The sequence below is a fragment of the Osmerus mordax genome, chromosome 21, assembly GCF_038355195.1.
Source record: "Osmerus mordax isolate fOsmMor3 chromosome 21, fOsmMor3.pri, whole genome shotgun sequence".
Classification (NCBI taxonomy): domain Eukaryota; kingdom Metazoa; phylum Chordata; class Actinopteri; order Osmeriformes; family Osmeridae; genus Osmerus; species Osmerus mordax.
The window spans coordinates 13,066,402-13,086,387 of NC_090070.1; the positions used below are offsets into that span (position 1 = coordinate 13,066,402).

At 49.8% G+C, this 19,986-nt stretch overlaps 3 protein-coding genes across 3 annotated transcripts; 1 reads left to right on the forward strand and 2 right to left on the reverse strand.

The window, feature by feature from the left end:
• Positions 1–66: 66 nt before the first annotated feature.
• On the reverse strand, positions 67–2,083 carry LOC136965085 (carbohydrate sulfotransferase 12-like). Its single transcript, XM_067259083.1, has 3 exons — positions 1,421–2,083; positions 853–1,341; positions 67–621 (listed from the first exon to the last, which is right to left on the reverse strand). The coding sequence occupies exons 1-3, from the start codon at positions 2,072–2,074 to the stop codon at positions 376–378; spliced, it is 1,389 nt and encodes a 462-aa protein (XP_067115184.1). The 5' UTR covers positions 2,075–2,083; the 3' UTR covers positions 67–375.
• A 4,785-nt stretch (positions 2,084–6,868) lies between these two features.
• On the reverse strand, positions 6,869–14,341 carry eif3ba (eukaryotic translation initiation factor 3, subunit Ba). Its single transcript, XM_067259062.1, has 18 exons — positions 14,145–14,341; positions 13,325–13,517; positions 12,850–12,969; positions 12,166–12,223; positions 11,852–11,980; positions 11,362–11,519; positions 10,896–11,027; positions 10,623–10,689; positions 10,444–10,490; positions 10,035–10,318; positions 9,614–9,736; positions 9,386–9,464; positions 9,132–9,270; positions 8,395–8,520; positions 8,225–8,302; positions 7,996–8,104; positions 7,615–7,727; positions 6,869–7,439 (listed from the first exon to the last, which is right to left on the reverse strand). Exons 1-17 carry the CDS (start codon positions 14,242–14,244, stop codon positions 7,627–7,629), a joined length of 2,043 nt encoding a protein of 680 aa, XP_067115163.1. The 5' UTR covers positions 14,245–14,341; the 3' UTR covers positions 6,869–7,439; positions 7,615–7,626.
• Positions 14,342–14,546: 205 nt separating this feature from the next.
• On the forward strand, positions 14,547–19,824 carry brat1 (BRCA1-associated ATM activator 1). The gene is made up of 13 exons (XM_067259040.1): positions 14,547–14,612; positions 14,855–14,991; positions 15,156–15,310; positions 15,468–15,615; positions 15,745–16,276; positions 16,582–16,692; positions 16,833–16,924; positions 17,078–17,190; positions 17,282–17,498; positions 17,606–17,673; positions 17,896–17,980; positions 18,170–18,414; positions 18,747–19,824. The coding sequence occupies exons 2-13, from the start codon at positions 14,859–14,861 to the stop codon at positions 19,671–19,673; spliced, it is 2,826 nt and encodes a 941-aa protein (XP_067115141.1). The 5' UTR covers positions 14,547–14,612; positions 14,855–14,858; the 3' UTR covers positions 19,674–19,824.
• The last annotated feature ends 162 nt before the right edge of the window (positions 19,825–19,986 follow it).

Here is a 19,986-nt window from a genome sequence, read left to right on the forward strand (position 1 = left end):
AAACACATTAGTACACAGTAAAAACAGAGTAGCACAAAATATAGCCGTGCCAGTCTGTTTGGCCATATCAAAACTAGTTAGATTTATTAATTTAAAAAAAGTATTTAAAAAGTTAACTTTTTGGGAGATTTTTTTTTTACACAATGTTCTTCCCTTTACAAAACAGTTCAGGAGACACTAGTACGTTCCTGACTGAAGTCCCTCTGCAACACACACACGCACACACACCCCTCTTGAGTGTCCTCAGAGTGGTCTGAGGTCTGTGGGTTTCAAGGCACCACCAGTGTTGCAACTGCCTGTGTAACCAGGGGCAACACGCAACCATGGCAACAGGTGTGTTTGAGGTGTGTAGGTAACAGGTGTAACAGCATGTGGTTACAGGTGTAACAGATCCTGGGGTTTGGGGTAACCGAACAGTTTGAAGTCGGGTTCATAGAGCTCATACAGCTTCCTCCGCAGATCCAGCGGAACCCCAGCGAACCAATCACGCTCCCAGCTGGTCGCCGTGCGGTTCCTGTTGCTAGGCGGGAAGCGGATCAGGCGGTCCACTCCCAGAATCCTCAGCAGCTGGTCAGCGTCACGCTCCAGATCCTCCAAACGACCCACAAAGTCGTAGTTCACCTGGATGCCCAGAAACACACTGGGATGTTAGCCATTATAGTGTTAGCCATGATAGCATCATTATTAGCATGATAGCATCATTATTAGCATGATAGCATCAGTATTAGCATCAGCATGATAGCATCTTTAGCGTACCTGGCAGGGGTGGCCGTGTTAGCATTAGCAGGATAACATCAGTATTAGCAGGATAGCATCAGTATTAGCATCAGCATGATAGCATCTTTAGCGTACCTGGCAGGGGTGGCAGAGCCGGTACACCTGACGCCAGTGCTCGTTAAACTCTTCCTCCTTCTCCGTCTCCGGGTCCAGCAGGTAACGGACAAACGCCGTGAAGGAGGGGCGGAGCCCCGCCGAGAACGCCTCTGCCGCCGTCTCCGGGAGCTCCGCCCCCCCGTCGCCGTAGCGACGCAGCATGACGGCGCCGAACTGCCGGTAGAAGTCCTGGTTGGGCTGGCCGAGTTTGTTCCGGAAGGCTGAGATGAGCCGGACGAAGGGATCTCGCACGAACAGGAACTTGGTGTAGCTCTGGAGCTTGACGGACATGAGGTGGCGTGAGAGGCGGCCGTAGCGACGCCAGAACTTGGCGAAGGTCAGGTGGAGGGTGGAGTTGTGGACGAGGTCCGAGGGCACCGCCTGGGGGTCGGCGTAGGGTTGTCCGTCCGTTGCTAGGAGACCCTGGGAGAGGACGACCATCACGCGTTTCCAGTTGGTGCACGCCACCTTGAGGAACGTCCACACACACACAGGTCACCTTAGGAAAGAGAGAGAAGGTGGGTTGAGGAGAGACACACAGTCCTACCTTGGGTACGTAGCAGTAGATGACCTTGTGTTTGTCGTCCACAATCAGGTGATCCAGCTCGGTGTTGGGGATCTGGTTAAAGGTCCGAGTCCTCCCTGGGAACTCCACAGAACCGCCTCCAGAACACACACCCCTGATCCGCCTCCTCCTCTCCTTTTGCCTCCCCTCCTCCTCTTTTCTCCTCCTCTCCTCCCCCACCTCCCTCTCCTCCTCTCCTCTCATCCTCTCCTCCCCCACCTCCCTCTCCTCTGCTTTCATCCTCTGTTTCCCTTCTTCTTTGCCTCTCCTCTGCCCAGCGGGAGTGATGAGGTCAAGGGGAGGGTGGGAGTGGCTTCCTGGCTCCGCCACCTCCCCAAGAATGGGGTCAACCCCAGTCTGATCCCCCCTGGAGGGGGGCAGGGAGGAAAACAGCCTCCCCAGGGCAGCCAAGCTCCCCCAGAAGAGTGAGAAGGGAGGGGTGAGGGATGGGCCGGGGGAGGGGGGGGGGCTGGAGGTCTGCGTCGATGTCAACCAGGGGTCACGGCGGGTGTAAAGGTCATGCAGAGGGTCGTACAAGTTGAGCGCGCTCACGTCGTCCCAGTATAAGATGATGAGCAGGATCATGAAGAGGGAGCCAATCAGGAAGGCGGCACGCACCTGCCGCCACGTTCCCATGGTTACCGGAACACCAACAAACAAACTGGAAAGAGGGCGGGTCTATCTGAGCTCCATGGCAATGCCGCCTCATGCCCAAAGACACTTCCTGGCCGGCAACCAGACCTGGGAGAAACAGGAAGCGAGATGGTCACAGTAAATAAATACAGGGTGAACAAAACAGCACAGAAAGTCACTGTTTGTTCCACACCCAGGAGTCTGGATTGGACTACAGTATGAGAATTTGTGGATTTTATAAAATACAAGGTTTTGTTCTTTGTGATGCAAACAAAAGGACGGGAAAAAAGCCTATTTTCCAGGCTGCAGACTTTGTTGTTTCCTAAGCTGGAGTGATTCAATACAGTTAATTCAACGTAACAATCATGTGAATGATTATTATTCACTTTTGTAAGCTGTAAGTATAGGACTTGAGATGTGAACCTAAACCACATAATTAAGGACAAACACATCTTTCTTCGTCCGACCGGGTTTCTAACCATTAGTAATTCAAGCCTTCATTCCCCAATGGATCTGACCACCGAAAAGAAACACACGAGATAACGGCACCGTGGGAATGTTCGTACTTCGGTTCGCACCGAGCTGCGAACAAACGGCAGCTCCGTCCCGAGGGAAGCAGCCGGTTGTTGTTCCGCGCTGTGGTGTTCCTGGCGCGAGAGTGCGACTTCAGAACCGTGCACTGCAAAAAACGTTTCTCGAACCCAGCCACCTCGCGACCAAAAGTCTACCCACGGATCACAAAATCACCATCAAGTTCCATATCGTCAACAAAATAATTAGGTTGCAAGAACCTCTTCATAACAATTAGACGCATTCTTTCACAACAATCATCCTTTTGAACGACTTAACTTTTTTATCCAAGGGTTTAGTCATAATGAGTATGATAATTAGTCATAATCGTTTAACGCAGGAGTTGGTATTTTGAGGTTATCTTTACGGCGTGTTTTCCAGTTACTTGATAGCCTACTGACCACCGTTATAACGACGCCTATACTTCCGCTCCTTGATCTTTATTAAATTTTATATGCACATTTTGTACTTCAATTTGATTACCTATGCGCCTGCTAAATGAATAAAAAGTAGCGTAAATGTGATTGAGCTGTTCATCCGAGTTGGTGTGTTTCCGGCTTGGTCTGCAAGTGCTGTAGACAGACTGATCCTGAAACGCGTCCACAAGGAACTGCCTCTCTCTCTCTCTCTCTCTCTCTCTCTCTCTCTCTCTCTCTCTCTCTCTCTCTCTCTCTCTCTCTCTCTCTCTCTCTCTCTCTCTCCCCCTGTCTCTCTCTCTCCCCCTCTCTCTCTCTCTATCCCTCTCTCTCTCTCTCTCCCGCTCACTCCTCCTCTAACCCCCTTCTCTGAAAATGAACCTAATTTATACAGTAGACTACAAGCCCTGTACAATGTTGCCCTTTCACTAGGGAATGAACAGAAACTCTCTCTCTCTCACACACACACACACACACACACACACTCACACACACACTCTCGCTCCACCACTTTCCACTGCGCTTTCCTGCAGCCTTCTCTATCCTGCCAAGTTACTGTCACTCCTGCTTGAGACACGTCTACTCGTCTCCCGTTTCTACTGTTTTCCCGTTTCATCCGACAGACAGGCTATCTCAACTCGTCTGAAATATATGGCATCACGGCACCGGTTAGCTGTCAAGAGACACTGATTAACAGTTTATCCCGTTAATTAACGGTTAGTATCCTACCAAAATCGTTAATTGGAGCCTTCACAAATGTTGACTGAACGCGAAAGTCTACCGGTTTACCTTTAGAAGAGGTACCATGCCTCCCGCTGCTCCTATACCATCCCGGTGTCTCGCAGAGTGGGTTACTAGGCGTCCGGTCGGTGGATGAGACAGTTTACGAGAGCTGAGCAGCAACGGAGCCACTGGAGGAGAGAGAACTCCAAATACAAACCCTCGCGAGATGTCTTGTCAAAGACTCATTGGTTTGCTTTATTTCAACAGGTCCAACAGTCCCAAACATAGTCAACGAGTGTTAGGTTAAAATATTATGACGTTATTCGGCAATACCACACAGAAACCAAAATGTGGTCTGTTTATCTAGTAAGTTTAGTCAAAGGAATAAATGGCATTAATATTACAATCATGGACTTTTTAAATTTGATGTTTGTTGTAGGAACCCTGAATGTGATGTGAATCCTGGCTGCCAAGAGACCTCCAGTCAACAGTCTTAACCACTTCACCACACTGCAGCTCATGAATGTTCTGTTTCTACAGACTGACTGACATGATTCTCAGCGATGAGGGCTGCGTATCACAGGCCTCCTCCCTCCAGTATATTTTAGTTTTATTGTTTTACAGACCAATCACAGTCCTTCAGAGACAGTATAGGACACAGAAGGTAGGAGAGATGGGGGAGTTGTTTGAAGTTTATATAAGTCTGCCACTCATAGTTACTATTAGCTGGGTTACCATAGTAACCATTCAAAAGGGAATATTCAACTCAGCAGAGTGAATTAGAGTATTTCTAAACACACCTTACATTTAGTACATCACTGGCTGTATGGATTACAAATACTTTATCAAAGTAGTGTAAACACTACAAACTGATATATAACAACAGGAATATTATCTTTATGTATCAGGAGAAACACAGAGGTATGACAGAGGTGTGGATGGGATGTGAATCCTGGCTCCCAAGAGACCTCCAGTCAACAGTCTTAAGCACTTCGCCACACTGCAGCTCATGAATGTTGTGTTTCTACAGACTGACTGACATGATTCTCAGCGATGAGGACTGTGCATCACTGGCCTCCTCCCTCCAGTCACCAGACTGTCCTCTGACAGAGCTGCACTTGGAGAGGATTAGTGTCTTATTCTGTTGATGATGATTATTATGATGATCATGAAGATGGTGACTTGAATGTTGTCCTTGCTGCCCTGAGAGGTCCACAGTGTAAACTGGAGACACTGAGGTCAGTACCTGTAGAGGAGTCTTCACATTAAAATAACCCAGTACACATTGATGGACATAGACTGTCACAGGCAGAGGATGTTATAATGAACATGATCATGTTATGGTAACACGGTCATTGAAAATACTTTTAACTATAGATGCATTTTCACTTTTGTGGAATATATAATTGTATTATCACTCCTGTGTACGAGTTAATCTTCATGTTGTCATGTGTTTCCTCATGTCTGATTTAGGTTGAACAGGTGTTACCTGACGGAGGACAGTTGTAGAAAGCTGTCTTCAGCTCTCAGCTCAAACTGTCTGAGAGAGTTGGACCTGAGTCATAACAACCTGCAGGATTCAGGAGTGAAGCTGCTCTCTGATGGACTGAAGAGTCCACACTGTAGACTGGAGATCCTGAGGTCAGTGATCAGACACACATGGAACCAGACAGGGACACATACAACATGTTGAAGAAGTAAATGTATGTCAGTCAACAATGTACCCAGTGATGTCAACAACACCCACCAGCAGAGGGCAGCAGTGTTGTAACGTCCTGATGACTTCTCTCTGCAGGCTGTCGTTCTGTGGAGTCACAGAGGAAGGCTGTGCTTTTCTGGCTTCAGCTCTCAGCTCAAACTGCCCCCTGAGAGAGTTGGACCTGAGCTTCAATCACCCGGGAGACACAGTTCTCTCTGGTCCACTCTGTAGACTTGAGAAACTCAAGTTAGTCCCTGATACATTCCTCTTCATATGCCAGGTTTAATGCTGAGTAGTAGTTGATTATTATAGAATGATGATTTGTTGAGGTTCTGGTCACCTGGTTACAGAAGCTGTTTGTGTTTCTACGTTCTCTGTGTTTGTCATGCTGGTCTGAGAACAGTCAGGTCCTGATATTGAGTTCTTACTGTCACTCTTCACACACAACCAGGTCCCTTTACTTTGGTAATCATCTCTATTCCTGAACACTCTTCATACACAGGCTGTGTGTGTGTGTCACTGTCTGTTTCTCTCTATCTCCCACAGTGTGGACCATAATGAAGAGATCTGGGTACATATTTATAATATATTGCCATTTTGCGGAGGAACCTGCATCGCTGCTTGCAGCTATATTTTTATTACTTGTTCTTTAACTGTACATTGTGAGTTACCTGGGCACTTGAATATTTCTTGGGGATGAATAAAGTGAATTAAAGGTATAACACCCAATCTAAAGTCTGACTCCCCAATCTGGGGAGTCAGGTGGCTGAGCGGTGAGGGAGTCGGGCTAGTAATCCGAAGGTTGCCAGTTCGATTCCCGGTCATGCCAACTGACGTTGTGTCCTTGGGCAAGGCACTTCACCCTACTTGCCTCGGGGGAATGTCCCTGTACTTACTGTAAGTCGCTCTGGATAAGAGCGTCTGCTAAATGACTAAATGTAAATGTAAAGGTGTTGGTAGTCATGGTCACTTCTACATAAACTGAAACGTGGCCTGGACTATTTTATTCTTCTCAAAGGTTTTTTTTGTTGTTGTTAACCTTTCAGTCGTGTTCCCTGAGACTTGTCTTGGAAACAAACAAGAGCTCTTGCCTCATGGTCACGTCACTTCTGCAAATTAATCTACACAGAATTAGATAACTGCACGCAGTGTTAACTCAGCTTGGAACGCTGTCACCGCACCTGCTCCCATAGAGACAGAAGCGTCTAAACCAACCCTGCAGCAGGCTGAGAAACATTCTTTTTAAACACAAGCAAAAATATATAAATATAAACATACGTGTACACCTGTATATGACAAAGGACATATAACCCCCCAAGCAACAGCTAGGTTGTAGTTACAAGTTATCTACATGAAACCTAACTTGACAAAACCACACAGATGATTACACCTTTTTCATGTTTTTTTATTTCTTTATGGAGACACGCCCCCAGGCTGTCCAGCCAATGAGAGAGGAGGAGTAGAACATATCTGAGTCTAAAGGGAGGAGGATACAAACCGCTGTAATGCCATCTCAGCATCCTAAAAAACACAGTCGCTAATTCGCTCACAACACCCCCCTCGTTTGGAGCCACGGGCGTTTCCGCAGCCATGACGACGGTGACCAGACCTGCCACTCAGCCCAGGGCAGCAGGTATGAACTGAGTCCAGGAGAGGGGGAGGAGGGAGGGAGAGGAGGGGGGGAGGACTGTTATATTTCTAGAACCAGAAAAAAGGAGAGGGAGGGGTCTGGAGATGGGAGAGAGAGAGAGAGGGGAAGGTTCAAATGCTTCTCCTCTTGCTCCCTCTCTCCTCTCTTTTCTTCCTTCCCTCGCTCGCTGTAATCGCTACGCGACAAGGCACGCTTTGATGACGTCACAAAGGTAGAATGTCAGAACTCTGGCGACTTCCAAGATTCCAAGCGCGGTCTTCCTCCTCCAATCAACACCTTCGTTCTCCTCTCCACAAACAAACGGTTGAACTGATGAGGGGGAGAGAGAGAAAGAGAGAGGTGGGGGAGGAGGAGGAAATAGTATTTAAAATATCAGCCCAAAAATGTACAAATTAGTCTTCTACCTATGAATGTTTGTGAGTTTAGGTAGATGATATTAAAGTGTGTGTGCGTGTGTATGTGAGGGAGTGCGTGTGTGTCTTACCTGCGTAGGGGACTACAGATCTCCGAGGGGAATGATTTCTTCGTTGATAAAAAACTCGATGGTCTCCTCCTCCCAGTCTTCCACGTTGCTGTCCAGCTCGTCTGTGTCCACTCCTGGAGAGAGGTCAGGGGTCATGGTTAGAGGTGAGGGGTCAGGTGTACAGGTGAGGGGTCAGGTGTACAGGTCAGGGGTCATGGTTAGAGGTGAGGGGTCAGGTGTACAGGTGAGGGGTCAGGTGTACAGGTGAGGGGTCAGGTGTACACGTGAGGGGTCAGGTGTACACGTGAGGGGTCAGGTGTACAGGTGAGAGGTCATGGTTAGAGGTGAGGGGTCAGGTGTACAGGTGAGGGGTCAGGTGTACAGGTGAGGGGTCAGGTGTACCTCCTCTCAGCTCCAGGCGCAGCTCTCTCTGCTCCTGGTGGGTGCGTGTGGTCTCCTCCCTGTAGCGGTGGTAGTCCTCCATCATGGACCTGCGCTTGTCCACCAGCTCCTACTCTCACACACACAGAGAGAGAGAGACAAACGCAGGTTACTTACAGCTGGGATCCTCAGACTAGATTAGAAAACAGCCTGTTTTGAAGCAGCGCCCCTTCCTCCCCCTCCTGCTCACCTTGGAGGCCTTTGATTGGCTGAGACGATCCTTCTGTTCGAAGATCTTGGAGTATTTCTTCAGATCCTTCTTGATCAGCTGTAGAAAGAGACCCCAGGGTAGCATTAATACCACCACTGGATCAGTAATCAATGACCTCATCCCCTCCCTCCCCCATCTCCCTCCCTCACCTTGATCTCGTCGGCGCTGAGCAGGGTGGGGGGTCGTGGCCTCCACAGCAGCTGGCAGAAGCGGTCCTTGTTGTTCTTCTGCAGCAGACGTCCCTGAAACGTCCACAGCCAGTAGGCGTTGTCCACCTACACACACACACACACACACACACACACACACACACACACACACACACACACACACACACACACACACACACACACACACACACACACACACACACACACACACACACACACACACACACACACACACACACACACACACACACACACACACACACACACACACACACACACACACACACACACACACACACACACACACACACACACACACACACACACACACACACACACACACACACACACACACACACACACACACACACACACACACACACACACACACACACACACACACGCACACGCACACGCACGCACACGCACACGCACAGGTACACAAACAGGTAGGCAGACGAGACGAGAGAAACTCATTAATTAATCTTATTACAGGCCAGTGTGTCTGGATTATTGTGTATGAATTAATGCATTAGTGAATTATTGAAAGCATGTGTATGATAGCATGTGTGTACAGAGGTGACCAGGTAGTGTGTGTGTGTACCTTGTGGCTCCACCAGGACACGGAGGTGACCAGGTAGTGTGTGTGTGTGTGTGTGTGTGTACCTTGTGGCTCCACCAGGACACGGAGGTGACCAGGTAGTGTGTGTGTGTACCTTGTGGCTCCACCAGGACACGGAGGTGACCAGGTAGCGTCCGGTGGGGTCCCACTCCACGTCGGAGGCCATGTAGTGCTCTGCTATGTTCATCATGGTGCAGTCTGACGTGTCCACGAAGGCCAGCGCCCCGTTCATGCTGGGGAGGACAGGGGTTACCACAGGCTCACACACACAGGCTCACACACACACACAGACAGACTCACACACACACACACACACACACACAGGCTCACACACACACACAGGCTCACCTCCTGAGTCCGGCCAGCACCAGGAACTGTCCCTGAGGACTCCAGAAGATGCTGTTGGCCTGCTGCTTGTCAAACATCTCTGGGGACACACACACACGATACGTTGGAGTTGTTAATAAATTACATTGTTTCAATCTAATTAGATGTGTTGAAATAAGTAAACAAAGCACTGTAAAGCGTGGCGGAGCGCCGTAAAGTGTTGAGAACAGCAGGAAGGCGCTAACTCACTGATGAGCTCGATCTTGCCGTTGTTCTTGACGTGGTAGAAGGTCACGCTGATGCGGGGCGTCTCTCCGTGCAGAACGGCAAACTTGCTGCCGTTGGGCTCCCAGGCAAACGCTATGATGCCCTCTGCAGGAGGAACGCAAGGGCACAACCACGCCAGGGAAATGGGCACAGAGGAAAACATTATACACAATAAACCTGTTTAAAATCACAACAAAAAAAAATACAGCAACTGTACAATGTACAATAAATAAAAAATGTATCATATACAAAGAAAAACTGCTACTAGATGAAAATAGGTTCAGAGTTCCCCTCGAGGAAAAGACTCCACTCTGTTACCATCTTATCTCCATCTATTAGCAGTTGCTTCTTTTCTATTTGTTTGTGTTTACGTGTGTTTGTTTGTGTCTAGGTCCAGACCCACCCTTCATCTCCACCACGTCCACCGGCACCTGCTTCTCCCTCATGCGGAAGATCTCAAAGTTGGTGACGACCCCCTGCGTGCCCTTGGGCGTGCGGTCCACCTTGACACACAGGTAGTCCCCGTTCCTCTGCCAGTGCAGCTTGCAGTCCACCACGTTGAACAGGTTCCTCACCCGGATCTCCTGCCGCGAGGGCAGCTGCATCAGCGTCACGCGAGCAGGGATGTCCTTGTCCTCCGGAACCCAGAACGCTATGATGTTGTCTCCTGGAGACCAGGAGAAGTCCCTGGGGGGAGGGAGGGAGGAAGAGAAGGGAGTGAGAGTGTGTGAGAAAACCCTGCACTCCAGGGGGTCCCTGAGGGCCTGACAGGCTGATCTACACCCAGAGGGGTCTGAGGAAACAGGACTTACTTGATTCCAGAGATCTTCAGACTCTTCTTGTCCAGCAGGCCCATAGACTGGAGAGAGACAAGGAAGATGTTAGTGTCAGCCACACACGCAGAGAGAGAGACAGGCAGAGAGAGAGACAGGCAGAGAGAGAGAGAGGCAGGCAGGCAGAGAGAGACAGGCAGAGAGAGAGACAGACTTACTGGAGTCTCGTAGATGCTTAGAGTGTCCTGGGTCATCCTGGCGAAAAACTTTCCGTCGTGACTCCACCTGAAGCCACACACACACACACACACACGTTTAGAGCCTCTACTGAGAGGGGGGGGGGCAGTGCCACATCAAATAAGTAAGGCTGAATCCATGTGTCGACGGACTAACATGTGTGTGTATAGTTTTGTGTGTGTGTACTAACTTGAAGATGGGCCAGTGTGTGTGTGTACTAACTTGAAGATGGGCCAGTGTGTGTGTGTACTAACTTGAAGATGGGCCAGTGCGCGGAGCTCTCGCAGTGGAAGCCCCTCTTCTTGTGTCCGGTCAGGATGTCCCAGATGATGATGGCCTGAGGGTCCTCCTTGGTGTCCATCAGGGGGCTGAAGGTCACCACGTACCTGGGGGAGGGGTCAGAGGTCACCCAGAGGTCACACAGCTGCTCACAGCCACCCTGAAACAGTGTCTTAAGTGCACTTCGTCAGGGGACACGCTCGAGTTTCTCTTGTGATGGTAGTGATTCTGGTGACTGAAACAACGCGTTGCATGTATATAAACTGATCACTAGGATCATTTTATGAAGGATGAAAGGTGTGTTGATTACCCATGAGCCTTTGAGTATGTGGGTCAGTACTTAGTTCATGAACAGCGGATTTAGATCTACATAAATCAGGGGCTAGGGGAGGATGGATAAGTGATCAGTTATAGTGTTCATTGATGAGGGGTATTGGTTACCTCTCGCAGGGGGAGAAGTCGATGAGAGAGACCCCCTGGTGACTGAACCTCTGAATCTGCTTGAACTTCTCGCCGCCCCACAATGCAATGCCCCTCTGGTGGAAGGTGGCCAGGTAGGTCCCCCTGGGAGACCAGCGGACGTAGGTCTCCGTCCAGCGCTGAGGAGGGGGAGAGGAGAGAGGAGGACGGAGAGAGGAGGAGAGGGGGATGGAGAGAGGTGGAGAGGGGGACGGAGAGAGGAGGATGGAGAGAGCGAGAGGATATAGAGAAAGGGATGGAGAGAGGATGAAGACAAAACAAGACAGTTAAAAAGAGGGATGGAGAGAAAGGTGTTGAGAGACAGAAGCAGGTGCAGAAAGGAGAGAAGAAGAAAGGGATGTACAGGACAGCAGAAAGATCAACACCCTGTATCTGAAGCTTGTGATGTCAGAATCAAAAGCAATTGAAACAATCCACTCTCTGCTGCAATAGGCCGAGACTGTTTACTCACCGCCCTCTCCTCAACTACGATTGGCTCCTTAGCGTCATTGGCAAAGATGGCTGTCCTCTCTCCTGATTCGTAGATGACGCTGTACTGGTCACGGCAGTCCGAATCCTCGATCCAATGACGCATGTTACCCTGGTAACACACACAGGAAGTAAAAACAAACAATGAAGTCTGCACACTTTCTACGATAACACCACCCAGTGTGTTATATTTCGACAGGATGAAGTGTCAGGTGAGCTTGTAAACATTTCAACACACCACAGCGAGCACACGCCACTAGGAACATGCGATGACATATCATGACTGAACCGACTTACAAAGTCCTTGAAAGGCTGTTTCTCTGGAGTCTCCCACTCATCGCTGATGTTCATGTACCTGGAACACACAGTTAGACAGCATGTCAGACACACACACGGTACATTAATAACGACACACATTTCATTTGGTCTCAGCTTCGTCCTATTGGTCAATAACGAGACTATAGATCAAAGACAAAGTGTAACCTTGTCCTGTAGGACTTCTCCTGGCCTGGACACCTTTACATCCTCTCTGAACACCCAGCTTGTCTCCTTTACATCCTCTCTGAACACCCAGCTTGTCTCCTTTACATCCTCTCTGAACACCCAGCTTGTCTCCTTTACATCCTCTCTGAACACCCAGCTTGTCTCCTTTACATCCTCTCTGAACACCCAGCTTGTCTCCTTTACATCCTCTCTGAACACCCAGCTTGTCTCCTTTACATCCTCTCTGAACACCCAGCTTGTCTCCTTTACATCCTCTCTGAACACCCAGCTTGTCTCCTTTACATCCTCTCTGAACACCCAGCTCGCCTCCCTGCTCTGAGGGGCTCTAGAAAACAGAATCCTAGATCTGCTGTGTCATGTGTGTAGCTTGTCTCTCGTGTGTCAGGGCCTCTTAGTTTTTACTGTACAGCACTGTGCCTGGCACCCTTTGTTGTGTAGAAAGGGGCTGTGAGAGGAGGTCCGGTGAGTGACTCTTACTTGTCGAAGTCGGTGAAGACGTTGACCCTGAAGGTGTGTTGCTTGTCCAGCTTGTAACCGTCGGCGTTCTTCACCGCCTCCAGAGCCTGCGTCGGAGCCCCGTACTCCAGGAAGATATACCTGACAGGTAGGAGAGAGAGAGAGAGTGAGAAAGAGTGTGTGTGTGTGTGTGAGAGAGATTGTGAGAGTGAGTAAGAGTGTGAGAGTGTGTTAGAGAGCGTGTGTGTAAATGAGAAAGACAGCGTGTGTGAAAGAGAGCGTGTGTGAGTGACAGAGAGAGTGTGTTTCTGTGAGTGATTGCTAGGATAGTAAAGGCTGGACCACTAACTGTGTCAGAGAGAGCCACCTGAATGTAGCTATTCTCCAAAGAGACCTGAAAATGTTGCTTTAACAAATCCTACTCAATGCATGTTGATGTTGCCTTCATCATGATTAGGACACGTTAAAGGCATTTCCACATTCTTCGGCTACTCACCCTTTGGTCAGACCGTCTGCGTCGGGGTAAAACTCGTTCGTGATTTTTCCAAACTTTGAGAAGATCTTGTGGATGACGTTCTTGAGCTTCTCCAGTCTCTCCGGGCCAACCTGGGGCACGTTATCCACCACCACCACCGAGTCGATACCGTCTGCTTCCAGAGGCTTCTCCCGAAGCACATCCTCGAGCATCTCTGCAACACAGCAGGACAAAGCGGTCGTCAAATTGCGAGGGTAGGACGGTAACTTGCAGGGTTGGTTGGAAAGGTGTGAAATACATAAGCTATTCTTTTGCCACCGAAAACTGCCAGTTGGAAAGCTAGTCCTTATCTGATCGTAGCTAGCGACAACTCTAGCTAGCTACTCTAGCAGATGGTAGTCCTCATCTACCGCTTTTAAGTTGCAAATATGGTTGTTTTTGAACCATATTTAAAATATTTTAAACCACCTCACCCCGCAGTCAGGTAAGATATGCCGTAACACCGCCATTAGCAGATCAACTCAAACATGGGACATTTAGAGAAGATGCGCGAGGGCGAGGCTTGACTGAGGCGTTAGCATGCTAGCTACATAATAACCGCTAACGTTAGCTAGCTGACGTTCGCTTGAGTTGATCTCTGACTGCTTGCTAACATATCGACATGCAGTAACAGTCGTTTAGGTTTCGGATGAATTCTAAATATTTTCGACAATATTTTCTAAACCATAGACAACAACACTGTAGCTAACTCGGTCATGTGTAGCCAGACTTTAGCTAGCTAAAGGTAAGTGCTTAGCTAGCTAGGCCGCACAAAGCCGGCATATTTCCTGCGGCCGCATACCCTCATCCTCGATGTCATCTTCGAAGTCCTCTGGGTCGCTGAAGGAAGGCTCCTCTTCGTCATACTCAGGGTCGTCCGCCATATCTACCGTATCTTGCATTTAACTGATTTGGGGTTAGTTTGATAGTGTCAATAGAATATAATTTTGCGTTGTGGACGGCAGACGGTTAGCGACTGGTGTGGCACCATGTGCGATTACGTGAAAATGGACGAAGTGTTGAAAACGTAGAGCAGGAATTTGCGCGGACCACCGGCGTCGCTGTACCGGAAGAAGAAATGGATGGTATGTAGACGGGCTTAGTAATGAGATTTAGTCTATCAAACAGTGATAGATCAGAGAAACGACGCAGTTTCAAGTCATATTTGGTGCTGTTACAAACCACACACTCTGCTTTCCGTAGCTACACTCTCACGTAGAATGAGAAACGTTCCCGCGAGATAAGATACATTTCAACTAGCAAGCTCAAAGTTAGTAAAATAATGTGTTTACTCTCTAGATTAATTTCTTGTAACGATATAATACGTGGGTGTAAAAGTCAATGGGTGTGAAATATAGAGGACAAAGCTAAACGCGTTATATTTTCCAGGGAGTGACGCTAGTGTTTATGCTTGATGTGGCGTGAAGTAACAATGTATTGTCTAACTTAGCCAAGTTAGCTGGAATCCGGTTAGCATTTAAATTGACCGGTTCATTTACGTCCACTTTTCAGCACCATGGACAGAGACTGTCTCGCATTGCTGCCCCGTGTGTGTGAGGTCCTCGCGGATCCCAAGCAGTCTTTACCGGACGACACGAGCCTGGAGAAACTCCTAGACTGGCTTTCTGGACTGACCAAAGATATTGGAGGTGAACAACTAACCCTGGGACTCCTTCCTTCCTTAAAACAAGGATAAACTGCCTCGTGCTACCTCTCTCTCTCACACTCTCTCTTTTTCTCCCTCCCCTCTCGCTCTCTATCCGTCTCTCTCATGTCTATACACTTTGCTGGAATCATATCCTCTGTGTTCCAGACTGTTCTCTTTCCCGGCTGGAGATCCAACCGTGTCTGACTGACTTCCTATCCACCGTCTTCCACAACAAAACTACAGGTCCCAGCATCCTCTCCTTCGCTCTCAGGCTCACTGGCCTGCTAGCGGCGAGGGAAGACGGCTTCAGGCTCCTGCAGGTAACATGATGGCGCACCTTGGGGTGCTAATCATTCACCCTTCTCCTCACAAAGTGTGTTATCTTTGTATCACGAAATTGGTGCAAGGTAGGGATTGACAGAGAGACAGAGGGTTGGAAAAAGAGACATAGCTGATATCTCTGCTCTCCATCCTCAGGAGGGCTCCATTTTGGGCGTGGCCTACAACAGTGAAGGCTGGCAGGAGGCGGGGTTATGGGAGGATCCCTGCGTGCGGATTGGCTGGATCCAGGGTTTGAGGAGCATGCTGCAGCATCGATTGGCTCTCCACTTCCTGGTTCAGAGAGGTGTGTGTCTAGGGCTGTCAGAGCTGGATAAGCAGCTAGATATATCTAGTCTTGAACAGCCTCTGTCTCTCATTCTAAACAGTGGTGTGTCCACTTATTGTATCTCTGTCTTTAATGTTGGCCCATCAGGACTCACCAAGCCCCTCCTCCATCTCCAGACAGACCCCAGCCTATTCGTGGCTTCAGCTGCCAATCAACTCCTCGCCCACCTGGTGGTCTTCTTCCAGCCAATGGGATCGTCCGAAGAGGAGGGTGAAGCGGTACAAGCAGATGCTTCCACGGATAACAGCCCGGAACACCTCCCTGTGGCCATGGCGACTGGACCGGAACACCTCAATGTGGCCATGGCGACTGGCCCGGAACACCTCAATGTGGCCATGGCGACTGGCCCGGAACACCTCCCTGTGGCCATGGCGAGCAGCGCGGAGCACGCCTGCGTCACGGTCGCCATCACGGACCACCTGGAGGAGTCTCTGACCTCCGACCAGCACCTCCAGACCCTCCAGAGCCTGAGGCTGCTGGGCCTGCTCCTAACCCAGGCCAGGGCTCCTCTCTGGGGAACCTTGCTCAGGCGAGTCCCAGGCTTCCTGGAGCCACTGGTCAGAGCAGGCCGCAGCCAGCTCATGCTGCAGCTCACAGACGTCCTGCTGACGGCGTACAGGTCAGTTAGCCTGGTTAGCATAGCAACCAGAGGCCTACAGGTCATGGGTCAGGCCCTGTCTGTAGACACTTGTGAAACCACACACTCACAGAGTTATGAGAGACCAAGCAACGTGATTATGTTGGTCCAGCATGATTTTCGATTGGCTAGTGGGGAGTGCCTCTATATATGATGGACACCTGTCCTCACCAATCAGATATCCAACAGCGTAGGGGAATCTGGAAGCCGTTGGGAGTATTGGACATGTATATGTATGTATATAAATGTGTGTGTTTATGTATATGAGGGTATTGGTGTCCCTCCAGGCTCCCTGTACCTGACCCGACCATCTGCAGACTGCTGACCGCCATCTTGGATTCCCAGAATTCCTTCGACGCCATCCACGCTGCCGCCGCCATGCTGCGGAGGAACCACCGGTAACCACGGAGACGATATCGCCCTGAATCATAATATTTTTTGCATCACTTCAGTCTGTGTTACTGCATTACTGCAGTGTGCAGAACAACTCTTTAATAGGTGTTAGAAGTCAATGCAGTTAATCCTTTTCGTGTTCCAGTGACCCAGTGCATACGCTCAAGGCCATCTCCATACTCATGTTGCCCCTGGAGATCCTTACTGGAGTACCTCTCCTGGAGCCACACACTGCAGGTAACACACACATGCCCTAGGCAACACACACACACACACCCTAGGCAACACACACACACCGTAGGAAACACACACACACACACCCTAGGTAACACACACACACCCTAGGTAACACACACACACTCGTACTGCAGTAACTGTGTCTGTCTCCAGGGAGCAGCACGAAGGACCAGCGCTCTCTGCTGGCTGAGCAGCTGAACAGCAAGTCCACCTGTGTGTCCCTTCTGTCTGTCTGCCTGTCCTGCACACAGACACTAACACACACGGTAACACACACACACTCACACACATTATACAACACAGCTCTCCTCCAGGACACATACACGGTAATACAGCTGTGTGTGTGTGTGTCAACAGGTCCCTGACTACCTGCCCACTCTTGCAGTCTCTGTTGTCATCTCTGTGATGTCACTACTCAGGATCTGTGGAGGCCATGCCCCCTCTCCCATTGGCTCTGGCAAAGCTTCCTGCTCTGAGCCAATTGGCCGCAACAAGGCATGTGGTAATCTGATTGGCTGCAGTAAGATTCAGAGGTGTGGCCTGGATGCTCTTGCGAACCTCAGCAGCTGTCCAGGTAAGGAACCAGCTCTTGGCTGTGTGTGTGTGAGCGTGTGTGTGTGAGTGTGTGTGTTTGTGCGAGGGGACAGGTTTAAGATGTCACCTGTATTTGTTGCTTTTCAGGAGCTGCAGTGGAGGAGGTGCTCTCTCTCCTGATCCTGTACCTGCAGAACCCAGACTCACACCCCACTGTGAGTGTGTGTGTGTGAGAGTGTGTGTGTGTGTGTGTGTGTGTGTGTGAGAGTGTGATCCTGTACCTGCAGAACCCAGACTCACACCACACTGTTATATACAGTATATACGTTCTTGTTTGTTCAGATCCTACAGACTTGTGATTGATAAGTTGACAACTAGGTTATTTGTGGACCGTGTGTATACCATGTGTGTGTGTGTACCATGTGTGTGTGTACCAGGTGTGTAAGAAGACCTATCAGGCTTTGTTAAGGTGGCTTGGTGTTTGTGCCTCCAGCCCGTCTGTCACACACCTGCTCACAGAAGGTAAATTCCACCAATCACAATCAAGGTGCTTAATCCTGTTGGAGTTACCTTGTTCGCTGTTGATATTCACCCGTGTGTGTGTGTGTCTGTCTGTCTGTGTGTGTCTGTCTGTGTGCATGTGTCTGTCTGTGTGTGTCTGTCTGTGTGCATGTGTCTGTCTGTCTGTGTGTGTGTGTTTGTACGCCACAGAGCTCCTCCCGGTACTGAGGAAGCGTGTGTGTGATGTTCATTGGGAGGTGCGTGACTCCACCCTGGAGTTCCTCAGCCAGCTGGCTGTCGTGTGTGAGGGCTCGCTGGGCCGCAGTACCACCACGCTCCTCACCGAGGCGCTGGCCGACCCTGAGAGCTACGTGCGAGCTAGCGCCATCGCTGGCCTGGCAGTGACACTACGGCTCAGTCTCCAACAGGGGGCGGAGCCTGCCGTGCTGGAACAGGTGAGGCCTGAATAACGGGGCGTCACACAGGCAGCGGCGCGGTGTGGAGCTAACAAGACCTTTTTCTGCTTTTGGTGATAAAAGCATAGTAGTTAGCATAGTAGTTAGCATAGTAGTTAGCATAGTAGTTAGCATAGTAGCTAGCATAGTAGCTAGCATAGTAGCTAGCACTACGTAGCTTCCAACGCCCACACAGAGGGTTGAATCCAGTGTGCTGTGTGAATGCACCATTAGCACCTGTGGAGGATATTTACCTGCCTATTGTAAACTCCCGCTTTGGCTTATTTTCTATGGTGTCTATACCTGTGTGTCTATGTTTGTGTGTTCTCTAGGTTGCCATAATACCCAGACTTCTGGAGATCCTCTCCCAGGATTCCGAGGCCTTTCCGAGACGAGCTGTTGTCCAGTTCTTCGTCACCTGGCTCAAGACATGCCCTTCATCATCCTCATCATCCTCTTCCTGGTCCCTGGCCACGCCCCTGCAAGCCGTCCTACAGCTAGGCAGTGCTGACCTGGACTGGGAGGTCAAAGTTCACACCCTGGAGCTGGCTGAGCTGCTGATGGAGGAAGTACTTCCGGTTCAGAGGTCACGGCCGGGGTCAAACACACACCCTTACGCCATGATGCCAACCCTGCCAGCACAGACCACACACATTCCCACCGACAAAGACACACCCCTGGGGTCTCAGTATGGTGGCTGTGGGGGGACAGACCTAGCGGCCGCTCTGTGCAGTCTGGTTCAGACAGGAGTGGTGCTTGTGCTCCTAAACGGGGTGTTTGACTGCGACAGGCCGGTGGGGCAGGAGGCATGCGGTGTGCTGCTTGCGCTGCGACGCACACTCTTCCCCGACGGCGACACGGCGACCGGCGAGGTTGCCAAGGTGACGTGTGACGTTAGGGGGCAGGCTTGGGAGCGGGACGTAGTCAGGAAGTGCCTGGAGATGAGACGGGGAAGGAAGGGTTGCGGTTGGCCGAGACAGACAGGGGACTCTGATAGGCTGGATGAGGCTGGCTCGGAGGCCGGTGATAGGTCAGGAGAGGAGGTTGTGTGTGGTGGTGAGAATGTGAGTTTGTGTGAGGACGTGAGTGTGTGTGAGGACGTGAGTGTGTGTGAGGTGCTGTGTTCGCTGGCTCTGGAGGAGAGGCAGAGCGTTGTGAGTCAGAGCAGTGATTATGTTCAGAACTCTCCCCTGTCCCTGCTACAAGACATACTGACGGCTACAATGCCCACTGAAGACGTCATCGTGGACTGTTACTGACACATGCTCAACTACTGTACATCAACATACACACATGCACTCACACACATAATATCACAGCTGTTTTGCTAAGCATTGGTCTATTTTTGTACAATTGTTTCAATGTGTCAATGTAAGAACAAAATTAATTAAAAATACGCATTTTTCTTCATTTAATTTGTGGTAAATAAGGATTTAATCGGCACTTTGTTTCTAGAATTACAAATCAATTGTATTATTTCTCAGATGCCAACGCCACTGCAAGCGGAAGAGGTTGTTTAGGCGGATGTTTTTCATCCGGTTTTCGTTTTCTTCAACAACGTTGGGAAAGCTA